At 41.5% G+C, this 25,803-nt stretch overlaps 1 protein-coding gene across 6 annotated transcripts; it reads right to left on the reverse strand.

Moving 5' to 3' along the window:
- Nucleotides 1-1,688: 1,688 nt before the first annotated feature.
- On the reverse strand, nt 1,689-25,803 carry LOC135708113 (uncharacterized). 6 transcript variants are annotated; one of them, XR_010518282.1, is made up of 5 exons: nt 25,742-25,803; nt 25,329-25,625; nt 23,749-25,266; nt 1,888-2,133; nt 1,689-1,788 (listed from the first exon to the last, which is right to left on the reverse strand). XR_010518282.1 is itself a non-coding variant. In XM_065230058.1 (4 exons), the coding sequence occupies exons 2-3, from the start codon at nt 25,586-25,588 to the stop codon at nt 23,763-23,765; spliced, it is 1,764 nt and encodes a 587-aa protein (XP_065086130.1). In that variant the 5' UTR covers nt 25,589-25,625; nt 25,742-25,803; the 3' UTR covers nt 1,710-2,133; nt 23,749-23,762. The 6 variants fall into 6 exon arrangements, 4 of the variants coding, with proteins under 4 accessions (XP_065086130.1, XP_065086132.1, XP_065086131.1 ...); XR_010518283.1 differs by adding an exon at nt 2,386-2,436 and having other exon boundaries at nt 1,708-2,133; XM_065230058.1 differs by having other exon boundaries at nt 1,710-2,133.

Raw genomic sequence — 25,803 nt, forward strand, 5'->3', positions numbered from 1 at the left:
TATTTCAGTTACCGTGGGGACGTAATTTGTGATTAGTCCCGGTCCCTTTCAAATTGTATCATTATTTATGTACGGTCCTTATATTTGAAATGACGTTTCACATTCATCTAGTGATGGCCGATTTTCATTCGAATGATCGAATAATCGATTAACGAACCGAAAAGTAAAATATTTGTAATCGGTTATATCATGCCGACATAAGCATTAACTTCTCCAGAGGATCATCACAGATCGTTTCAAACATGTGCTGCACTCTCATTGGTGGAAAAATGACATCACAGCGAACAAAAAATAATCGATTAGTTGTTAATCGAATAATCGAAAAAATGGGACATCTCTGATTTTGGTGTGATTGTTTTGATAAAAAAGCGCGCAAAATTTCATCTGTACTGAGGGGGCAGCAAAACCACAAAATAACCTTGCATACTGGGGGTATTCATTGGATGAAAGGGACCGTGAAAGAGGAAACTAAAATTGAAAGTTTTTCTTCCGACAGTTTCATCTTAGTATTTATCTTTGGATACACGGCAGTGGTACCAATCTATTCGCTGTACAAAGTGTGATGTTGAATCAATTATTACTATTTTCTGTACAGGAAGGGGTGTCCTGGGAGGTGGTAGGTTGATAATATTGGCAAATTGAATAGAAATGTAGTGATAGTCTCAATATTGGATGATAAAGAGATATCTTTATCTCTTGAAAAATGACGAAGGTTGAAATTTACAGTAAGATGGACATAACTTATTCTTTACCTTTCTAATTTTTTACTAACTGTTACACATTCGACCTAATAATAACGAACTCTAGCAGCTATGTTTACGGTAGTTGCGGTAGTGCATGATGTACACTCACACCACTACAGCATCAATGATAATCAATTCACTGACACATAGAAAGGAAATAAAAAAAGTTGGATGGTGGTGTACAAGACACGACCGCAATGTTGACGTAGGACTTTGAACCTGAAGTTTGAACCTCCGAAACCGTACAAAGTGTGTCCCTGTCGCTTCAGAGCGTATATGACATCCATGGCCGTGAAAGTTTTGCGCTTGGCGTGTTCAGTGTAGGTGACGGCATCACGGATCATATTTTCTAGGAACACCTTCAGCACACCTCGGGTACGCTTGACACCACCACGTCGAGCCAGACGACGGATGGCAGGCTTGGTTATACCCTGGATGTTGTCACGCAGAACCTTCCGATGACGCTTGGCGCCTCCTTTTCCAAGGCCTTTGCCACCCTTGCCACGACCAGTCATTGATGCTTGTTGTTGCCCCGACTTGACTAGCCTATTGGTCCCAAGCAAACGATTAACGTACCCCATTCTAGTCGAAATTCTACTACTATTTACACAATGTTTGTTCTGATTCGCTATGAAAGTTTGACAGAGAAAATGAGGGGTTAGTGGATTTTCCTATGTTTCGAGGGATGAATCGATTAGCTTGGGACCGAAGAGAGTACCAGAGCTGAGCCAAAAAGTTGAGCAAGTTATTTCAGGACCTTCTAGCCTTAGAGTTACCTCTATGGTACCATCTAGCGCAATATTGCACACAGGAAGGCAGGAATGTGGAACACCCATGATCAATGTTCAAGGATTTTCTTTCCAAGGAATCGTTCAGCTTAGCTTGCATCTATCTTTTATTTCTCATGATGCTATAAAGTCTATCTTTATGTTCCATAGACTGAAGCCAAAACGAAAGTATAGGAAGGTAGTTATATGGATTACATAGATATTTAAACCACTGTAGGTTTTATGTGGATATTCACCAGGATTTGTTGTACAATTGCCTAAGGATTAAAATGCACTCATCATTTCATTGTTGGAGACATTCGCAAGTAGGAAACAATCATTAATGTTTGATTATTAGCTGCAGTTTTGGTACCTACCAGATGTTTCTGCGATTTTGCGTTTTTGTAAGATATTTTTTTATTTTTCGAATAATTTAAGCACGGTTCTCTGTTTTTGTCAATGTAAATTCATCCAGTTTGTAATTTTGGGCGAAGACAGTAGCAGCTACAATAAACTGCCTAAATTCATTTTAAAATATCGTCTCGTCAATGGCTTCATTCTGTTCGTAATATCCGTGCTTGCTGCCCTGGGGTCGATCTAACATTGAAGTAGTAGTAACATTGCTGGTGGAAAAATATTAGTCGGATGGCACCTTCATGTTTCTAGCAAGCATTTCTCGATTACTTTTTCGAAAGGACGTATTCTACTTTTGTAATAATCTAACACCAATATCAGGAAGGTTCCCCTACTCGATAGTGGCGTTAGTATGTGTGGTCGAGCTACCAGTTACACCAAATCGACGATCAAATGCATATGCATTGTTTACAAAAGTGGATACGTCAGTTCGAAAAAGTAATCGAGATTTGAAACAATACCAGAATGTATCCACATTGTTGCCTGATTTTTTGACAGTTTTTGTACTGTAACTGAAAAAAATGATAAGTAATCATCAAATATTATTGCATATATGGGAAGTGTGATAATTTTTCTATAAGAATTGATCAAAAGATTATGATTTGAGTAGCTTAAAATGATTTGGTGAGCGATTACCGTTACAACGTTTTCCACTTCTCAACAGAGATACCAGATTTTTTTTTCAGAAGTCTGTGTCTGTGAATTTCAGAAATAGTCTGTAATTTAAATAACCAAAAAAAAATAACCAAAAGTTAAAATAATCCGCCAAATGGTTTTGCACGCCAGCAGTGGGGGAACGAGCACATCTAAATATGAACGAGCTCCACCTAAATATGAAGAAATCGACACTAAAAAGAGCAATTTATAAGCTAATTAGCTGAGTGTGCCTACAAAATGGTGAGTTGACAACCTGGAAGGAGCGGAATACCTAGCTCTGATCCTCACAAGTTCCTACTTCACGCCTCCTCGAGTCATATGATAACAAAAGACTACTAGCTGAAACATGGACACAGCTGGGTGGCGTAGCTTGGACAATGTTGCCAGTCCGGCAATAGCAAAGTGAAGAGGTGCGACGCGAACACTGGCGCGGTAACCATAGTACGGTGATAGAGGAAATGCTTCACCAAACCCGAGCGTCTGTTCACCATGGAGGTGTGGCTCAAAACGGCGTCTGTTCTCCATGTTAGGAGCGGCTGATCACCGTCCTAGTGCCAGCGTGGGACTCTAAACAGAGCTGTGCACGATGGTCCCCCGGCGAGACAGGGGGTTGGGGCAGGCCCAACAAACCGCCCTGGGAAAAAAACAAAGTTGCAAATACCGAAGAAAGAAATACGGATCGGAACAATCGGCACAGACCTACACGACGAAATAAGGACTACGATTGGAAACTCGGAACATGGAACTGCAAATCGCTCGCCTTCCCGGGTTGCGATAGGTTAATCTATGACGAACTTCAACCACGCAACTTCGAAGTCGTAGCACTGCAGGAACTTTGCTGGACGGGACAAAAGGTATGCAAAAGCGGGCATCGAGCGGCTACTTTCTACCAGAGCTGTGGCACCACCAACGAGCTGGGAACCGGCTTTGTAGTGCTGGGTAAGATGCGCCAACGCGTGATTGGTTGGCAGCCGATCAACGCGAGGATGTGCAAGTTGAGGATTAAGGGCCGTTTCTTCAATACAGCATCATCAACGTGCACTGCCCACACGAAGGGAGACCCGACGACGAGAAAGAAGCGTTCTATGCGCAGCTGGAGTAGGTGTACGACGGCTGTTTGCAACGGGACGTCAAAATCGTCATCGGCGACATGAACGCTCAGGTAGGACGGGAGGCAATGTATAGACCGGCAATCGGGCCAAACAGCCTGCATGCCGTATCGAACGACAACGGCCAACGATGCGTGAACTTTGCCGCCTCCTGGGCTATGGTAGTTCGAAGTACCTTTTTCCCCCGCAAGGATATCCACAAAGCCACCTGGAGATCTAGATTCGGACCACTACCTAGTTGCAGTATGCATGCGCTCAAAACTCTCGACGGTGCATAACACACGGCGAAGTCGAACGCCGCGACCCAGCAATTACGGGACGCCGGAGCTGCCCAGGACTACGCGCAGCAGCTGGAAGTTGCACTAACCACGGAAGAGCAGCTTGGTGCAGCTTCTCTTGAAGATGGCTGGAGGGACATCCGTTCAGCCATAGGTAGTACTGCTGCAGCGGCACTAGGTACTGCAATCCCGGACCGAAGAAATGACTGGTTTGACGGCGAATGCAAACTGTTAGTAGAGGAGAAGAATGCAGCACGGGCGAGAATGCTGCAACACCGCACGAGATTGAATGTGGAGCGATACAGACAAGCGCGGAACAGACAAAACTCGGTTTTCCGAAGGAAGAGATCGCGAGGCGATGGAAAATCTTTACCACGTAAACGACACACGGAAGTTCTACTAGAAGCTAAATAGATCGCGCAAAGGCTACGTGCCGCAAGCCGATATGTGCAAGGACTTGGACGGTAACCTTCTCACGAACGAGTGTGAGGTGATTGAGAGGTGGAAGCAGTACTATGACGAGCACCTCAACGGTGAAGCAGCAGAAAACGAAGGTGGCACGGCAACAGACCTTGGAGCACGCGCAGCAGACGACAGGCTACCGGCCCCTGATCTTCAAGAAGTTGAGGAGGAGATCAGTCGGCTGAAGAACAACAAAGCAACTGGTGTAGATCAACTACCAAGTGAGCTATTAAAATACGGTGGTGAAGCACTGGCTAGAGCGCTGCATTGGGTAATTGCCAAGATTTGGGAGGAGGAGATATTACCGGAGGAGTGGATGGAAGGTGTCGTATGCCCAATCTACAAAAAGGGCGATAAGTTGGATTGCTGCAACTACCGCGCGATCACACTGCTAAGCGCCGCCTACAAGGTACTCTCCCAAATTCTATGCCGCCGTCTGTCACCATTCCGCGATTAAAGTTGAATTAAGGTTCAATTTACTTTGAAAGAATTGATAAAAATTCTAAAGCAGTTTTTTTCGACGCATTATTTTAGATTGCAAAAAACTCGCGTCATTTTACGTAAAATATCAAAAGGAATCGAATAGTGCGAGCTTTTTGCAATCTTAAATAATGCGTCGGAAAAAACTGCTTTTGAAATTTTCCAAAAAGCATCAAAGTAAATTGAACCTTAAACAAACGGAAAGTAGCCCACGAAAGTAAATTTGCTAAATACGAAACACCTAAAACGTTAGATGAAAATGATCAAAAACTCATTAAAATCAATCAAAGACAAACTAAAGATCGAGACCCATATAAAACGGTAACCTTTAAATCAAATAATGAATTCACTTTCATTGATGAAAACGACATTAAAATCCATAAAAACCGAATTTAAAATTAGATAACTAAAAACTAAACCAAATAAATCATCATTTTTAATTGCAGAATCTTCTTCACCGGACTTATTAACGCTACAACATATAAAGAAATACCCAATAGCAATGGGCTAGTAACTTTCAAAATTAAACTAGCAAGAATCAAGATTGGATTTGGTAGGACTTTGTACAAGATTAACATCAGTTCATTGGAGGACAGCATAAATTATATAGAAAAAATTACTCAATCATTCAAAACTATCGAACATTTGGAATTAACCCTGCTAGATAAAATCAGGATAGCTAAAGGAAAAGTCACAAGTTTAAATGGACATAGAACTAAAAGAGCCTTAATAAACGCATTAGGATCCGCCATCAAAATCATTGCAGGGAACCCTGATAATGACGATCTAGAAATTATACACAGGAGTTTAGGAGAGTTAGAAACACAGGAAAATAAATTAGTTCACAAACAAGCTCAACAGATTCATATAAATGAACTCTTTAAGGTGATACTCTAAGGAAGCCTTAGCGTGAAACTTTAAAGGCACAAATGTCAGTTTCCACAAAACATACAAATTTGAAATTGCTACTCCTTGTTTGCTGTGCTACTACAAACAGAGGGTAGCAAGTTCAAATTTGTATGTTTTGTGGAAGCTGACATTTGTGCCTTTGAAGTTTCACGCTGAGGCTTCCTTAGAGTATCACCTTAAAGAAAAGATAAATAATATTACAGATTCAATTAAAAAGATTAGCTCCACAATTTCCAAAGAATATAATTCAGTACAAAGTCTCAGATCAGATTTAGAATTTATCAATCTTATCTTCAATGTAGATAAAATTATTCACATTCTTGAGAATATTGAAGAACAAATAGAGTTTTCAAGAATAGGGTTAGTAAATAAAAATATTCTTTCAGTAGAAGATAAAACCATAATTTTCGAAAAACTTGCAAACCAGGGACTAAAATTGAATTATTTAGACGAAATTTTTAAATTCAGCACAGCTAGTATCGGCATTAAAGGAGGACAAGCTGCTATACTCATCAAAACTCCAATCCTAGACGAAAGGGCATACGACCTTCTGGAACTCCACACTCTGAAGGTCAACGACACACGGATAGATACTCACATTAACCTAGTGGCAAAGCATGGTAATCTGATTTATTCTCAGACAACTAAGGGCGATATATGCGAGAATAGCAAGTTAGTCGAAGACGAATGCGTCTATAAAATTTTAACCCATCAAATGCCGACTTGTCCGTTTGTGAGAACAAAGGAAACATTACAAGTCAATGATATCACAGAAGGCATTATTTTAGTAGACACTACCGAAGATATAGAGATCGAAAACTCTTGCGGAAACTCGAGGATGGTTCGCGAAACTACAATAGTAGAAACGGGAAATTGCACTATTAGAATTCGCAACCTCACGTTCTCTGGTAAGCCTACAGCCTGGTAACCTCTACAAGCAACAAACTACAGAGATTTCGCTTATTGAGAGAATTATATAGTAATCGAGTACAACAAACTCAGGGGAATACAATACCTCCAAAAGTTTAAAAGCTATTAATTGTCAGATACCTCTACTTTTACTTATTTCCTAAACTGTTCCTCTCCTTGTTAATCTTCTAAATGCTATTGGTCTGCCTGCGTTTTCTTTTTTAAGTTCAAGGCTAAATAAGACGATTTATTCTACAACTTTAAAGGTTAGTTGCCTCCCTAAGCGGACCCCCGCATCCTAATTCTTTTGTTAATCTACTTAATGTCATTAGACTTTCTGAAGTTTCTTATTTAAGTTCATTTGATGATTATGATACCTCATTAGTCTAATTTAATAAATTATTAAAAGCTCTAATTCACCTAATCAAGCATAACCCATGCTTTATTAAGTACCTGCACTTGTGCTTGTAATCTAAAATTAAACGTGTTTCAAGTACTTTTGATTTTGACCTATACCTATTTATTATATCTTAGTTCGACCCAGGTGACACCCTCAAGTGACTAAAATGCTTCATTTTGAAGTTAGTTTCCTAGCTGATTTTAAATTATATAGGGTATATGCTCCAACTACGCTCACACGTTTCCACTATGTCGTCCCACAAAATTACGTATGGATATATCACAATAGAAGCACGCAACAGTGGAAATCCCGAGCCATAGTTCAAACATTTATCCCAAATCAAAATGAAGCACATATAAGATTAGTTACAATACCATGTACAAAAATGATGTTTAAAATTGTTCCCTGAGTAATACTTCAATGAAAACAACAATGAAAGCTTGTCACGCAAGTAGAAGGAGTACCGTTGGGCACTTTCTGAAATATTTCAATAGTATAATTCCCTTGCAAACCCAAATAAATCTATCTGCGTAAAAATAAATAAAATAAGAGTGATTTGCGGCAAAACCCGCCAGTATCACACCCAACGTCAGTGCCTATACGTAAGCGTACTACGACGAGGCTCTCAATTAAAGGAGTAACAAGTGTGATACTATCACTACTAGACAAGATCTTTGGTTCTCTCATGCAGCGGTTTATCAGAGGGGAAGTTTAGTAATTTTTTTTATGAACTGCTGCTACATGGGTGTTCAGCATTTATCTTTATTTCCATTTCGTCAAGCCAGTGTAGACTACATACAATGATTATTACAATGTTTACTTACATACTATGCATTAATTCTATTCTGTTTTAGCTTAGTTTTTATTTGCTGCTTGGACATAGTGATGTCAATAGTTCCGCAATGCAAATTATATAGGCGCATCATTCGATTTGCATAGTTTGTTCTGTACGATGTTTCTGAAAATAAATCCCGTGTTCTAAGATATCGACAAGGTGTGTAAAAGTTTAATTGTGCGAGAATTTCTGCCGAATCTATGCGCATTGAAATAATATCGTTGATGAAGAAAAGCATTGCAAATTGGCGGCGCTCCTTGAGTGTTTGTATATTGATGAGCATTGAGCATGCAGCGCGCTTCATAAGATGGTAATGGAAATGCAGTCCAATTCAATTTACGTAAAGCATATAAAAGGAATTGATTTTGGACAGATTCTATGCGTTCTTCGTGTATGGAAATGTATGGATTCCATACTAGGTGGCAGTATTCCAGAATTGGCCTTACATATGTGGTATATAAAAGCTTAATAGTGTATGTCTTGATTGTTAGAAAGAACCGGAACAGCAAAGTTTAAAAGTAGAATGGATTTTATTTAACGACTAGCTTGAGTGGAGTCTTGAACAGGAATGAAAAGTTTTTCACCGTTGTTTATTTAAGAAAACTTAGGTTGCTAGGGGTGACGTTCGGTCTCCAAGGAGGTGATCAGCACACTGCGTTACCGATTTACTCCAACACCCCCCCTGAATCGGTCAGTCCTAGGAGGGTCCTCAGTTCGCGGAAACGTCCAGGTTCCAGGGGCTTGGTGAACGTGTCCGCTATTTGGTTTGCTGTATCAATTGCTTCGATTTGAAGTCTTCCTTGTGCCACATGGTCGCGCAAAAAATGGTGCTTTACATCGATGTGCTTGACACGCTTGATTTCGGTGTTTGTGGCCATTGCAATGCACCCACGGTTGTCTTCGTACACCTTGAATGCCGTGTCCGGTCGAACTTGCTTCAGGTCTTCAAGGATTCCGTGCAGCCACAGCCCTTCGGAGGCCGCGGCACTTAAAGCTGCATACTCGGCTTCACACGACGACAGTGCAACGGTTTGTTGCTTGCGGCTTGCCCAAGACACGGTGTTCCCAAAGACCTTAAAGACGAAGCCACTAACGGATTTCCTATCCTCAGCATCCGATGCCCAGTCAGCGTCTGCGTACCCGACAAGTGCCTCAGCGTCGTCGTTTTGCTTGTACTGGAGCTTCAAGTTCTTCGTTCCCTTCACGTAACGGACCACTCTCTTCAGGGCTTGCCAGTGGGCCTCATCAGGTTGAACTTGGAAGCGCCCTAGGTATCCAACAGCGTAGCATATGTCCGGTCGAACACACAGCATCGTATACATCAGGCTGCCCAGCAATTGACGGTATGGATGCGACACAGGATTCGCAGCTTGTGGTGGCAGGAAACAGCCTTTCTCCATTGGGGTTTTGACATGGTTACAGTCTTGCATGCCGAACTTCGTCAGCACACGGTCCACAGCAGCTTCTTGCGCCAGGTACATGCATCCGGTGGCGCGGTCGTATCGGATCTTCATTCCAAGGAAATGATTAACCACGCCGCAATCCGTCATCTGGAGCTTCTTGGAAAGAGCACGCTTGATCTCCTTCACCAGGTCCAGTCGATCGCCAGCAATGAGCAAATCGTCCACGTAGATGATTATGTATACCCCCCCTCGATCGTCGATCCTGGTATATAGACAGTAATCATGCCGGGAACGGGTAAAGCCGAAATCCAGTAGAAGGTCGTTTAGCTTGTTGTTCCAACAGCGGGGGCTTTGCTTCAGTCCGTACAGCGATCGATCCAGCTTGCAAACGAAGTTCGGCGGTGCTGTAACTCCTTCGGGTATGGCCATGTAGACGTCTTCTTCAAGCTCACCGTAGAGGAATGCGGTCTTCACATCGAGTTGGTGAACGTGCATCCTTCGGTGGGTTGCTACAGCAAGAACGGTTCGTATCGTGGCTAACTTTGCTACGGGGGAATATGTTTCGTTGTAGTCGACTCCGGGCTTCTGTTGGAATCCCTTCGCCACCAAGCGCGCCTTGTAACGGATCGGTTCGCCATGCTCGTCCGGCTTGATTCGGAAGACCCATTTCGATTTGAGCGGAACCACACCAGCAGGGCATCTCACCAATCGCCAAGCATGGTTGTCCGCTAGCGACTGCAGTTCCTCACGGACCGCTTGCTGCCAAAGAGCTTCGTCGGCTCGTCCAGCGATCTCCTTGTACGCCTCCGGGACATCGAAGATCGAACGCTCGGCCTCATCTCGTCCAACGGAACCGTCAAATAGTACATCGGAAACGTTATGGGGAACATCTGCAGAATGGGATTGCGCGGCAGTGAAAATTTTTCCAACCAGAAATTCTTTCAACTTACCGGGGAGTCTGCGCTCCCGTTCGCTGCGCCTCGGGGTTTCCATTTCGAGGTTTGAACCACGGTCTAGTTGCGAAGGGAGCGCTCCGGTTTCTTCAACACCGTCGTCTTCAACCTCGCCTTCTTCATCATCAGTCAGGATGTCGTCATGTTGAGCCACCAGCGGCTCATCGGGTTGAACGGACTGTTCAGGGGTTTGCACGTCTTCCTCATCTTGATCCTCGAACTCGTACGGAGCAACAACCAAAGGAGTTTCGTCACGGATCTGGGTGGCAAACGGAAAACTGTTTTCATCGAACTTGACATCTCTGGCTAGGAATAACTGCTTCTTCTCTTTGTTCCACAGGCGGTAGGCGTTCGGCGCATAGCCGATCATCACAGCAGGCTTGCTTTTCGGATCCAGTTTCTTCCTCTGTGCCGTGGACACCCAAGCAAATGCTTTACAGCCGAACACACGTAGTTTACTAACGTCCGGCTTGTGACCAGTCCACATTTCCGCAGGAGTCTTCCAATCAGATACCGCGGAGGTTGGACTTCTGTTTGTCAGGTATACCGCCGCTAGAACCGCTTCATTCCACAGATTCTTCGGAGTTTGGGCTTCAATCAGCATCGCACGCACCTTTTCGACGATTGTCCGATTGAACCGTTCGGACACTCCATTCTGCTGTGGTGTGTACGCTGCGGTTGGCTCGACTTGGATCCCCTTGGAAACGTACCAATCATGCTGGTCATTGGAGCAATACTCGCGCCCTTGGTCGACAGTCAGCTTCGAAATCGAATGTCCCAGAGCGGCACTCGCCATGGCCTCGTACTCTCGAAACTTCTGGAACACCTCGGACTTCTTCTTGATGGGATATACTACTGCAAAGTGCGTGTAATCATCAATAAAGGTGACGAAGTACCGAGAATCATCCCAAGCCGCTGGTGTAATTGGACCGCACACATCGGAGTGCACTCGTTCTAGAGGTCTTGTAGCACGGACTCTAGTACCCGTGAATGGTTCTCGGCACTGCTTTCCGAGAACACAAACATCACAAAAATCCAATTTATCTAGTTTCTCGGGAATACCTGTTACCATGCCATGCTTCGCGAGTGTCTGCAAACTCTTGCTCCCCAAATGAGCCAGTCGACGATGCCACAGGTTACCAGTCACAGCTCCACACATGTTGGCCGCCACCGTATCGACACGGAGATCGAGCTCGTAAAAATCGCCCCGCATGGGACATCTCGCAATCAGGTCACGACCTTGCTTCATGATCGCTTCCTTTTTCGTGAATGTGACATCAAGATCCGCTTTTGCCATCTTCTTCACAGATAGCAAGTTCGCTCGAAGATCTGGTACGAAGAGGACGTTCTTCAAGCTGATATAGTTACCTTCCTTGTTGACGCCGTTGATCGTGCCACTGTGCCGGGAAATCAGGGATTGATCATCCTTCGCCACGTTTATGACGACAGGGTGCTTCAGCTTCGTGAGGTCGGCGAAACAGTGCTTCACATTCACAAGGTGGTCCGAGGCTCCGGAATCCAGCTTAAAGGAAACTGCTCCCTCGTCCTTTGTTTGAGAGCATATCCCGGTCATAAAAGCCACCGCCTTACCTCCAGCAGCAGCGTTAGCTTCAGCGCGCCCATCTGTCTTCAACTTCACACGACAGTCCTTGGCCTTGTGCCCCTTCTTCTGGCAACGGTTACACTTTCCGGTGAACTTACCAGGCTTCTGCTTCGATCCTTGGAATGCTGCAGGTTTCTCTTGGCAGGAATCCGCTGCCCGGTCGGTTTTCTTGAGCTCCTCGGCAAGAAGGCGCTCGCGAACAACATCCAGTTTTAGGTTTTCCTCACCTAGATTTTCCAGTGCCGTAACCAACGGATCGAACGACTCGGGAAGGGTAGCAAACAGCTGGGACACAATATCGTTCTCTTCAAGCTTCGCTCCGGCCAGCTTCAGTTGTCGGATCAGCTCTTCGAAGGTTTTCAGGTGATCTTTCACAGACGAACCTTCCATCATTCGTAGCTTCGCAAGTTGCTTCCTGACGAATGTCTGCGACGAGACGGACTTCTTGGCGTAGGCGGATTCAAGGCTCATCCACATCTCCTTGGACGTCTCCTTGTCCCGCACCAAATGCAGCAAATCGTCATGAACAAATGACGTCAGCAGGAACGCCGCCTTACCGTCATCTTCCTGGAACTTCGTGAGCTCGGCCGCTTCCATCGGAGGATCCTTCTTGATGATATCCAACAGCTTCACGGACTTCAGATACTTCTCCACTCGAAATTGCCAATTGTCGAAACCGGTGCCCGAGAACTGCGGGATCCCGTGGACCAAATCCTTGCGTGAGTCGCCCATAACCTCTTGATTGTTAGAAAGAACCGGAACAGCAAAGTTTAAAAGTAGAATGGATTTTATTTAACGACTAGCTTGAGTGGAGTCTTGAACAGGAATGAAAAGTTTTTCACCGTTGTTTATTTAAGAAAACTTAGGTTGCTAGGGGTGACGTTCGGTCTCCAAGGAGGTGATCAGCACACTGCGTTACCGATTTACTCCAACAGTATGGGTCTTCGAAATTATGACTGAACCTTTTGATGAAGCCTAGCATTCTGTTTGCTTTACTAATGATAGTATTATAATGTTCTATAAAAGTTAGTTTGGAGTCTAGGATTACACCTAGATCTCTTACAATTTTGCTTTTTTCTACTATTTGGTTGCCTAATGATATTTCAATATGCGGTGTTTCAATTTTTCTGCTAAATGCTATTGCAGTACATTTTTTACGTTCAGTTGAAGTAGACTTTTACTACACCAGGTGTGGAATATATTGATTTCATTCTGGAATTCTTCTGCATCGCTAGAATTACTTATTTCCATAATGAGCTTCATGTCGTCTGCATATACAAGCAATTTTATTTTTTTAAGTATGTAGGAAATGTCGTTTATGTACAAAATAAAAAGAAGTGGGCCTAAATGAGAACCCTGGGGTACCCCAGAGGTGACTGAAATTGGTTCTGAAAGTTTATTTTGAAAGCGGACTATTTGTTTACGATGTGTTAGGTATGATTGAAGCTAATTCAAAAGTCCAGGCTCCATTCCTATTTTCTGCTATTTGAGGATTAATAATGGTATGTCGATGTGGTCAAATGCTTTACTGAAGTCGGTGTATAGCGCTTCAACGTGCTTGCCACTGTCCAACGCTTTAATAATGAAAGATACATATTCTAGAAGATTAGAGGTAGTTGAGCGACCTTTAAAAAGCCGTGCTGTTTACTTGTAATTAGGTTTTTCACCTGCTGAAAAATATTGCCGTTTACGATTGATTCAAAAAGTTTTGGAATGCAAGAAATAATAGCAATTCCACGATAATTTCGAATGTCTGATTTTGCACCTGATTTGAAAATAGGTACCAAATAAGATGATTTCCAAATTTCAGGGAATTTTCCATTTTTCAGAGACATGTTGAAAAGACGCTCTAGAGGAAATGCGAGTTCTTCAGAAAGGTTTTTCAAAAATATGGGTGCGATGCCGTCAGGTCCAGACCCTTTCGACGCGTTTAAGTTTTTTAGTGCATTGAGGACTTCATGTATAGAAAGTTAGTTGACAGAGATGTTTTTAGAAATTTCAGGAATGAATGAAAAGAAATCGCGGTCACGATCTTCTTCGGAAAATGTGGTGTATACTTCTAGGAAGAAATTTGCAAAGAGATTGCAAATTTCAGAAGAATTCTCACCTACATTTGCATCCAAATTCATTCGCGAAGGAAAATTGCTGCTTTTTAATTTCGTGTTTACATAATTAAAAAAGTTCTTAGGACATGATTTGACTTCATTTTCGACTTTGCGGTTATAGTCCTCATATGCAGAGTTGATAGCTGTATTTAATTGGTTGCATAAGTTGTGGTAGTTTCGCAAATTGGTTTCAGTTTTTACTTTTTTGTATTTTTTTTCCTTATCGGGTATTTTCATCACTGCGACCATTTTTTTGATCTATTGTGATATATTCCCCATTTTTTTTCTTTAGCTATATCAAGATGCCGTATCACTATTATTAGGAGTAATCGCCATCGTTTGACTAATAGCATTATCCCAGCACGGCATTATACTTCGAATAAAGTGCACTGCCGTACTGGGAGTTGTTCTCCAAATGTCAAAGGTTTCTATCAGCCCCTTGTCGAAGAACTTACGCCTTTTATTGAAAATTGCCGGACAGTGGCATAGCAAATGTTCCGAGTCTTCCTTTTCTATGCCACAGAAGCGACATACATCATCTTGAAGTTTTCCAATCAGCTTCAAGTGATAACGGCTCGGACAATGACCTGTTATAAGACCTGCATATATACTAAGATCTTTCTTAGATAGTTCCAGGATTTTGTGGGTCACAGAAATGTTTGGATTAATAAATCGCTTCGACTGCCTAGCAATGGAAGTGTTCTTCCAGTTTTCCTCCACTTTTGAAGATTCCCACGCTTTTAGCTCCATTCTAAGAGATGCAGCCGATAAGCCACAAAAGGGCTCTGGCCCGATGAACTAATGAGAAGATCCGAGTCTTGCTAGTGCATCAGCTCTTTCATTTCCCTCAATCCCGCAATGACCAGGAACCCAATATAAGTTGACTTGATTATGACAAGACAATTTTTGAAGTGATTGAACACACTCCCAGACAAGTTTTGATGTACATGTCGCCGACTTTAAAGCATTTAGAGCAGCTTGACTGTCGGACATGACGCATATATTTAAACTCTTATAGTTTCTACGCAAACATAGAACGGAACACTCTAAAATTGCTTGGATTTCAGCTTGGAACACAGTTGGCCATCTGCCCATAGGAACCGATATTTCTATCCCTGGGCCAGTTACTCCTGCTCCCACTTGATTGTTCAATCTTGAACCATCTGTATAAAAAACAATCGATCCTGGACGAAGAACCGGGCCACCAAATTGCCATGAATTACGCCCCGGGTCAACTACTCGAAAAAGTCGATTGAAGTTGTATCTTTTCTCGATCCAGTCTTCGTTGTTCCTTACTAGAGAGTTGATACTAACAGTTTTTAGAATCGTAAGATGTCCTCTAAGGTCCCCTTCAAAGAGTTTCACTGACCTTTGATGCAATGGTAGCATATAAAGCAAAGCATCCAATGCCTTCGATGGTGTACTTCTCATTGCACCTGTTATTGAGAGAGTTGCTAACCTTTGGAGTTTTTCTAACTTTCTCTGAGCAACACTCTCTTTTGTTTTTGGCCACCAGACCAATGCACCATAAGTAATCCTGGGTTTCACAATTGCCGAGTAAATCCAATGGATCATTTTCTGTTTCAGTCCCCACTGTTTACCAAATGTTCTTTTGCATATCCATAGAGCATTAGTAGCTTTGTTTATTGCCTGCTCTAGGTGCATATTCCAATTAAGTTTACTATCGAGGATTACTCCAAGATATTTGACAGCATTAGAAAGTTCCAAAAGTGTGCCTTTCAATCTTATGTTGTCTAATGAAAATTTCTTCCTTCGGGTAAATGGCACGATAGTAGTTTTAGAAGGATTTATGTTTAATCCTTCCCTATCACACCACGATGAGACAAAATTTAAAGCTCTGTTAGCGATAATACAATCATATTTGCCACGTACAATTATGACTATATCATCTGCGAAGCCAATTATTTCGAAGCCATGAGCTATTAAATTTTTGAGAAGATCATTAACTATTAAAGACCACAATAGAGGTGATAACACGCCTCCTTGCGGGCATCCTTTGGTTGCTCTTACACTGATGAGTGAGCTTCCAAGGTTTGCTGATATTTCTCTTTTTGATAACATTTCATTGATCCAATTTACAATGCTTTGATCGAAACCACGTTTCATCATAGCTGTAGTCATTGAATCGTGAGATGAATTATCGAATGCACCTTCAATGTCGAGGAATGCAGCAAGTGAAATTTCTTTTGCTTCAAAAGATCTTTCTAGTTTTGTAACAACCGTATGGAGTGCTGTTACTGATGACTTACCTTCCTGGTATGCAAATTGATATTTGCTCAGAGGATTTGTGACTAAATATGATGACTTTATGTGTTCATCTATTATTTTTTCCATTATTTTTAGCAAAATAGACGATAAGCTTATTGGCCTGAAGGATTTTGGTGAAGTTTTATCCTTTTTATTAGCCTTGGGAATAAAAATAACCCGCACTTGTCGCCACACTGCCGGTATATAGCTTAATATTAAGCTTGCTCGAAATATCTTTGTTAGAATAGGCATTACAACCGCTTTTCCCTTCTGTAGTAGTACAGGAAAAATTCCATCCCTACCTGGTGACTTGAAAGGTTCAAAGGAGTCAATCGCCCATTCAACCTTTCTTTCAGTAAAGATTTTGTTGGCCAAAGTGCAAGCATCAGCTCTTGTTCTGTCTAACTCAGTCGTTTCATTCAATATTTCAATTTTGGTTTCAATGGTGCTTTTCGTTGACCTGCTACTTTACCTAAAATTGCTTTTTGCGTAGCAATTAATTGAGCTGTTGTAAGCTCCATATTCGGGTATCTTTTGGGAGCACACCCAGCTTCACATACTTCGCAACATCGCTGTAGGATGGGTTGACCTTACCCTCTTTACCTCTAGGAGGTTCTGAGTGTTCTGATCGAAACGCATCAATACGGTTTTGAACCGAACTATTCTTAACTGGAGGTTTACGAGTTTGTATAGTTTATGAGCTTTCTGTTTTTTATTCTTCAAATTTTTCAGTTGTTGATTGAACCATGCGGGTAGTTTATTGTTTTGTGTTCGTCTTCTTTTTTTTGATGGTACAGTTTCTAAAATTAGGCTTTGAAGAATTGAGTGAAATTTTTCTACTTCAGTATCGACATTTCCTTCAATACTTATTAAATTTTGCCAATTTATTGTACATAGTCTACGTTTGGCTTCTTCGTAATTTGCTTTATGGTATTCCGGCACTTCCTCGTATTCCCAGTCGCTGGAGGAGGAAGAATTTTGTACGAAGATTGAGTATCCAATTGCTGTGTGAAACACTTCATTTTTCCATAAAGGTGCTAATGATGTATCATTGCCTGCCCATGACGCCATTCTATCGCGGCATGAGCCAGCAACGCCGGCCATAAACCTACCGTCTCCAACACTCCACTATAAAGCATGAAATTAAGCCCGCCTATCAACAGCAAGGTGCAAAAACTAGCCAAAGGGGAGGGAATCCCTACCCTGCCATCCATTTGTTACAATTTTTTACCCCTAAACCTCAAGGATAGCCGCGAGTAATCGGCCCCCGCTTTACTAACGTTAGTTTTAAGTAATTTTGTAATCTAAACAATGAATATCGGCTCCGCAAAGCTACAGTAAATAAGCCTGGAAAAATAAAAGCGTTATTAAAAAAAAATAAATTTTCCCTTGATTTCAAAAGTTTGTAAAATCTGTGAAAAAAACTAAAAAGTCTGTAAATGTCTATACCGAAAAAAAAATTCTGTGAAAAAATAAAAGTCTGTAAATTCACTGAAATGTCTGTAAATCTGGCATCTCTGCTTCTCAACTAAAACAACGCTCACAAAAACGTTTTGAGCTACTCAAATCAGAAACTCTTGGTGAATTATTATACGAAATTGAACGCACTTTTCAAATCTGCAAAAGTATTTAGGGGCTACTTTCATTTATTTTTTTCAGTTGCAATACAAAATATGGCAAAAATAGGATAAAACCATTGTAGCGGTCACGTAGATAAAGAGAATCGATCAATGTTACTTAGGACCTAATTATCGTTCAGCTTGTTTTGATAAATAAATTGAACAGTGTGATTATGGATCTACAACACAGCTATACTGGCTATAATCACATATCAGTCTCATATGGAAACATTAGGCATTGAGAAAATGGCAAACGAAGTTACGAATTGCAATTGGATTGTTTAGGGATAATGAGGTAAATATGTATTCGAAATCTGCATTATGCATGGAACCGAAATCTAAAATTTCATCAAATGGTTGTTTAATTTCGATAAACAAACCGGTTTTCAACATCAACATCATCTGAAAAAGCTTTGTTTTCTGAGCACAATAATATTTTTATCGATTCCATAGACATTCATCTCGATTTTTAAAAAGAATTAAATTTGTAATTTACTCTAAATCTATTAGTTGCAATCACGCTTATTTAAAATAGGTCGTTGATGAAATTTTTGATTTCGATTCCATTTTTAACCCAATGTTGGTACACTGAAAGTATTTTTAAAAAAAGTGCGATTACATTTGAAAAATCACCATTTTAGCACCCTTCGGTGCACTGAAACAAATCGACATGTAACGTTTATTGGATCCATCTTATACCATAGCAATGTCAGCAGATTTATTCATTCTATGTGATGATTGATAGGTTCCATCGGATTATCACTTAAAAACTATGATTGCGATATGGAATGATTTCTATCGTAATTTCACATACTTAGGGTACGGCCAGGGTAGACGCGATTCGCGACGCGACGCGACCAATTCAAAAGAATCTTATTATTTATTATTATTCCTTGCGTGAGTCGCATCGCGTCGCGTCGCGTGTCGCGTCTACCCTGGCCGCGGCCTTAGTACTTGATAAAACTTTGCTTCGAACGTGGTTAGCGATAGGTAAGATGTATATGAATATTATCTGATATATTTAATGGTGAAAAACTGGTGATATCCCTAATAAAATTGTTATGGTTATTTTCCTTAACGACGTGTTCTGGGTATAATCCAAACCATTTGTGGAATAGTTCAATCATTTGGATTATCATTCGTTTATGGTATATTTTTATTAGGGATGTCATGGGTGGAAACAGACATCTAGAAACTAATGGAAAATCATATAAGTTTGCACTATGAGAAAATTCAGTTAAATATACCTGATGAATATTGCTCACTAAAGAATTATCTTATAAGATAATCATGTATATTTTATTGGAGTTGCTTTTAACGATTTTTGACGTTTGTTGATATGTCGTGTGTAAACAGACATGTAAAAGCTATTCGACTGTCATTTAACTTTGCAGTATAGGAAAACATGTATATCTTATTGGAATAGTTTCCTTTGATTTTTGAGGTTTAAAGATTGTAAACAGATCTATCGCAATCATTATATATAGTCATATAGATTTGCCTTTTAAGAAATCCAACAGCATTCAGGCCTGGGTTCAATCCCAGTCGGCGCCGCCGGGATGTTCTGAGGCATAACATCTCTGATCACGCCTTCCTTCGGATGGGAAGTAAAGCCGTTGGTCCCCGGTTCATGAGTTGATGGGTCGATAGGTGTGGGAGCTGCCTTCCTGGCACGTCGGTAGCATTGGTGCTCAGCACGGAAAACAAGATCGACGGAAAAAACAAACCAAAGGAAAAAAAAAAAAGAAAAAGAAATCCAACAGCAAACATTTGTTTTGGTATGGTTTTCCGGGATGAATATCACTCCCATTAAAATACATCTTACATGATTGTTCTTTTTATATTTTGAATCAATTTTCAACGATGTTATCGTAAACTCATTAAAATGATTAGTCGAACTAAATATTGCTAACAACAATGATACTGTATTGAATAATCTTTGTTTGTTATTGTTCCATAAGATAAGGGGTTCCGGAAAAGAATGTATTGAGATTGAAAAAAAAAGTAGAAGGGTGTGTGCCTAGGGGCACGAACGGAAGCTTGACGTAGGACCGCTAGTGGACGGAATAAATGTGAAGAGCATTTTGTTCTTTAAATTGATCAATTATCAATTATCTCAACTCTTTCCGTTTTTGAATTGTAGGCGTACCAAATTTGTAGTAATTTTTTTCAAAGAGAAAGTTGATTTCGAGAATCAATCAAAATCACTTGTACCCCTGCTTCCAAGTTTGGTTACAAGATTACAACTCTGGAGAGCATTTTGTGTGGTCGTTGGGGGCTTGTGGTTCTGAATATGGACAAACAAGCACAGATAAATTCTATTCCAACTCTTTACTGATGTAAGCTTGATGGCCCTGAAAACGGCCATTTATTAAAGAGGACATCCATGGCCACTTACGCTTGGCGTGTTTAGTGTAGGTGACAGCATTACGGACCTCATTTTCCAGGAACACCTTCAGCACACCTCGTAGATCAGACCGGAGATACGTTTGACACCACCACGGTGAGCCAGACGACCGATGGCGGTTATCTCGAAGAACTTTGCGATGACGCTTGGCGCCTCTTTAACCAAGACCTTTTCCGCCTTTACCACGACCAGTCAATTGTTGCTTGTTCCTACTGCTGCTATTGCTGTTCACCACGCCGTCCGAAGCGAAAATGAGCTAATGCCATACAGCAACGCTCTTTTATATCTTTTCAGGTTAAAGCAGAATGATGTGCGACCAAGTGGTATAAAAGCTACAAAGACTCCTCCCATTATGAGTAGTTTGCTATCAAGTAGCAACACTGGCTCTTTTCCTTTTGCGTACACGGCGAATGAGAACGACCCAAATTTGAGTTTAGTTCACTCATAATCACCAGAAGTGTAGGATCTCAGCGATGAGTAAATTTGTCTCATGGTATCCTGTGGAAAACCTAAAATATCTGCCAGAAAATGAGGAAATTGACGAAAATTTGATTGAGTCTCGGGGTAGTACCAATCGACTGGGTGAATCCAATCTTTACTTTTCTCAAATTCGGGAAATTTTCCCTGGAAAATCCTGGAAAAACTTGGGAAAACATGAGGCAAATTTACTCATCGCTGAGTTCCTGCACTTTATTTCTTATTTATGAGATAACTTAACTCAAATTTGTGTCAATCTCATTCGCCGTCATATCACCTTGAAAGATATCGGCGCCGGTGGTTATCGTGATTACCTCTAATCTTAGCAGGCCTGGGTTCAATGTCAGTCGCACCGGCATATTCTGAGGCATAACATATCTGATCCCACCTTCCGGCGGGAAGTAAAGCCGTTGATTCCCTGTTCATGAGTTGATGGGTCGATATGTAGGGTCCAGGTGTGGGAGCTGCCTCCCTGGCGTCAGTAGCATTGGAACTCAGTACGGAAAACAAATCTCGCGTTACTTTTCAATAGGTCCTACCTACATTGGTCGATTCTCTTAATCGACACTCTCTTTCGTAAATAACTCGGCTTCACAATTGTTTCCTGCCGTCTTCGTTGAATTAGATGCTAGATTTTTGCTTCTTCCATCGAAAATATCCGTCCAAACAATTTGTACCCCTGCTTCCAGTTTGATTACATGAGCATTTTGTGTGGTCGTTGGTTCTGAATATGGACAAACAGGCAGATGAATTCTATTCCTACTCTTTACTGTAATAAGCTTGGTGGCCCTGAAAAGAGTCGTTTTGTTGCCAAAGTTGGTGATGATTTCTGGATCAACATTAGAAAAGGGCCCATCAGCATTTGTAAACAAACCGTTCCAAAGCCCTTTACTCACAAAACGAAGGCCACCCACGCAAACCAACACCATCATCGGATAGGGGAAACTTCTACCTATACGATGATGGTGTTGGTTAGTGTGGGAAGCCTTCGATTTGTGAGGAATGGGCTTTGGAACGGTTTGTTTACAAATGCTAATGGGCCCTTTTCTATTGTTGATCCAGATTTAACCTCCGAAACCAAACAGAGTGCGTCTCTGTCACTTCAAAACGTAGACGACATCCATGGCCGCTCACGCTTGGCGTGTTTAGTGTAGGTGACAGCATCACGGATCCCATTTTTCAGGAACACCTTCATCACACCTCGTAAATCAGACCGCAGATACGTCAGACACCGCCACGGCGAGCCAGACGACGGATGATGGTTATCTCGAAGAATTTGCGTTTGGTTCTGAATATGGCGATGAGTGTGCAAAATATTACGCAATTCCATCCTCCCTATTCGCACGCGCCCGATGATCGGGGGCGAATGCCACTTCGACTTGTTTCGTCTACTTACTACTCTCTGACGACTGTGCTGGGGAAGCAGCATATGCATGTAGGTAATTGGTGGATTTGTTAGTTAATTCGACGCTTTTGGACAATGCTGGAAATTTACCAGTTTTTCGATAGTTTCTTGTTAAAAATCAACATTCGGGAGCATTGTTATCGATGCGTAGCCATATTTATGATCGATTGGTGATAAAATTATTGGAATTGGACCAGGGTCAGCTGAGTTATTAACGTTCAAAATCTTTCTTTATTTGTTACATGTTCCAATTTCGGTTGTCACAAAGTGTACCCCCATATAGAAATCAAAGACGTAGTCCTACGTCAAAAAAATGATTCTACTGCAATATTTACTTTGCTAAGATTCTAATTGTAAGCCTTCTACACGGCTAATTTAGATTCCAACACGAGTACTCGAACTTCATGAACCAGTTCCATGAACTCATATAATGTAGTCGTTGTTTTATTGCACACAGGAGCATTAAGAAAGATTTGAATACACGACACCACCGAAACGGAGCATAAATTTGTCAGTGTTATTTTTCTTCACTCTAGCAAAACGAGCATAACGTTGCACTACATTCCATATCGGGAGAGCTGTTCTTACTTCATGCTGATTGAACGAGCTAAATCTTGAAGTCAGCCGTGGCCCAGTGGAATCGAGCGCAGACACCGAAAGCATCACACCTCAACAGTTCTTGATCGAATCCCAAATCAGCTACAATAAAAAAAAAGACACAACTGTGAAAGCTCCCACTGCCTGATGTTTATTTTTCGATTTATTTCTAGAAATCAATTAAATATATGTGTCAAAAGAAGAAGTAAATTTCATGTGTTACCAAATTATCAGCATTGTAAATGTAACAGATATTCATATAGAATTTACCTGACACATTTTCAATCATATCATTTTCATTGGATTATCTTATAGCGCAAATTTATTAGACTTCCACATAACAGGAGTATGTCATATTGGTTCAGTGTGGGAATATGTATGCGAGTATGTATGTAACTTAAATCTTGATTTAAAAATTGTGATGAATGTCTATGGCTATGATAAGAACATCGTTGTGCTCAGAAAACGAAGCTCTTTGAGATGATGAGTATGCAAACCAGTATGTTTTGCGAAATTAAACAACCCAATTCCCATGCCAATATTTTAAAAAATATAGTTAATTTATTGAGAATTTTTTCGATTTAAAATCAGTTGCAATGAAGCTTGCATGTTTTGTTATATCAGCAAAATATGTGAAAATTAAAAAAAAAAACTGAACTTCTGCACGATTGAATTTCAGGATGGGAATGATATGCGATTACTCTGCTTGATGGGACAAACTGACATATGGGACTGATATGTGGTTATAGGCAGTATATTGATGATCTTTCTCATAACCTATGTACCTTAGTATAATGTAATATCATGTTGCTGCCATGATGATAGAAGTCACACACCTATCAATTAATTTAAATTGTTATCTTTTTCAATTATTTGTTTTAAATACACAATCAAATAATTCAAAATGTTATCATGCTGAAATTATTATGCGTTTCGAGAAATACTTACATGTACTCCACGGTTTAGGAATACGCTATTCCATCACGCGTATAGGTAAATACAATTGTTCGGATCAATCCATCGCGGACCGATTCCGACTGCGATCCAACACAGAACGTGAAGCAAACGTTGTCACAATTGACCTTTGCCACGGACTGGCTAACGGGATACCATCCCACCTTGTTGAATACAACTCCAATTTTGTACATCTTGTGCCGCTGTATGAAGACAGGTCTATCGAATGAGATCTCCAGCATAGAATTGTACTGGACTCGTTGGTTGCAATGTGTGTAGGTCAAACGTGATCCGTGAGCATCAAGGAGATGAGCATAGAGCAGCTCCGAGTAGCGGTCATTTCCAACAATAGACGAACCTTGAACTTGCGTCGGGACCTCAATTCCTGTGATGCACACGGAGCGATCCACGATGAAGGTCAAAGAGCAATCGAGCACCGATGTATTGAGGCATTCGGTTTGCTGGCGCATGATACGGCGGCAGTAATATTTACGATCATAATTCGAGTCATTGTTGCGGATCTCATCTAGATAATCCGGATAAAATGGGCTTTCCGGGTTTTCTGGATGCGCTGGAGGGACAGGAGCCGGAGCTGGGGCTGGAACGGTTTGTGACGGTACTGGTGCCGGTTGTGGCGGTGGGACATGTTGTGGAAACAATCCGCTTGGCCCAGCGGACGCACCAGGCTGATGACCAAGCGGAGGAACATTACTACTCGGACCGGCTATGGGGCTAGCAGGTGATGAATCAGAAAATGCATTTCTTGGATTCTTATTAGTTGTAAAACCTTCTGGCATCGGATAACAACTGTTCGCCGTTGAGATATTCATCAAGATGGCGAACGCTTCCGACTGCGTCAAAAGATTGGTCCGAGCAGGACCTTCCGCAAATTGCTGAGGGTTGAGCGATAAGAATCGAATCCGACGAATGGCATCCCGAATCGTGGGCAGCTCTTGCTGGCGTCCAGTATTTACCAGTGGAATTGGAGCCGCTTGCTGTTCGTTGTTTCCCATAGGAATATTTTGATTGCCACCAGGTTGGACATTTGATGGACCAGCTTCGACATCTACGGTTGGAGGCGATTGTGGTGAACCGATCTGGTCCTGGTCATTGTTGGATTGGTTTGATTCAGGATGGCGGCTTGAACATAATCCGTGTTTTTCTGCATATTTGTTTATAGCCCAAAACAGATTAAGTTCGGAATCAATGTTTAGTACATCCTGATCAAGGATCGTGATAATCGTACTGAGTTCGACATCCTCGAAACTTGAATCCTGGACTACATCTATCGTTTTAGTACACATTATTTGCAGACATTTCTCCATCAGACGGGGCTCTTCAAATAATTTGGCAAATTCATATGCCCGGCATACGTTCTTAGGGCAGAGATCCGACCACAGGAACGTAATGCATTGCTCGACGACATGGGGAAGCATGTACTTCTTTGCTCCATAACACAGCTCGCAGGCTCTGTCCACCGAATTGATGTTTATTTTGTCTGTGTATATATACCTATGGTGGAACATATGTTGGACAAATCTCCTTAATTTTAACCGTACTATAAAAATACTTACTCCAACAATGATTTGAATGCCGAAGGGTCAATGTCCAAAATCGGTATCGGGTCGTTCTTCTCGGCAAGACCTCCGTAAAACATGGCTTCAAACACAGGAGAAGCCATCGCCAGGATAAGCTTATGTCCCGCTAGCATCTGATGATTTGGTTCCTGACCGACCAGAAAGTGACAATCGGCCCATTTACCGGTTTCGAGCAGATACTGACCCCGGGATTTGATGTCGTGGCGCGATATTTGCCAGTCGATGATAGGATCCATTCTTTGTTTACCTATTCGCTATTCCTCCGGATTTTTCCTGTCGAAGATGGCAGCAGGACGAATGGTTAATTATTATATATTTCGAGTTGCATTGCTATTAACGTTTTCAGATTGAGGCAAATTAAAAACCCTCAGCAGATATATCAAAATTACCTCTGAAATCAAAGAAACTATGAAAAATTTAAAATTTGTTCACCAAGTCAGAGGCAAAAAAC

Source organism: Ochlerotatus camptorhynchus, unplaced genomic scaffold (genome assembly GCF_037179485.1).
Source record: "Ochlerotatus camptorhynchus isolate MF236.1 unplaced genomic scaffold, CSIRO-AGI_Acam_v1.1 ptg000327l, whole genome shotgun sequence".
Lineage (NCBI taxonomy): Eukaryota > Metazoa > Arthropoda > Insecta > Diptera > Culicidae > Ochlerotatus > Ochlerotatus camptorhynchus.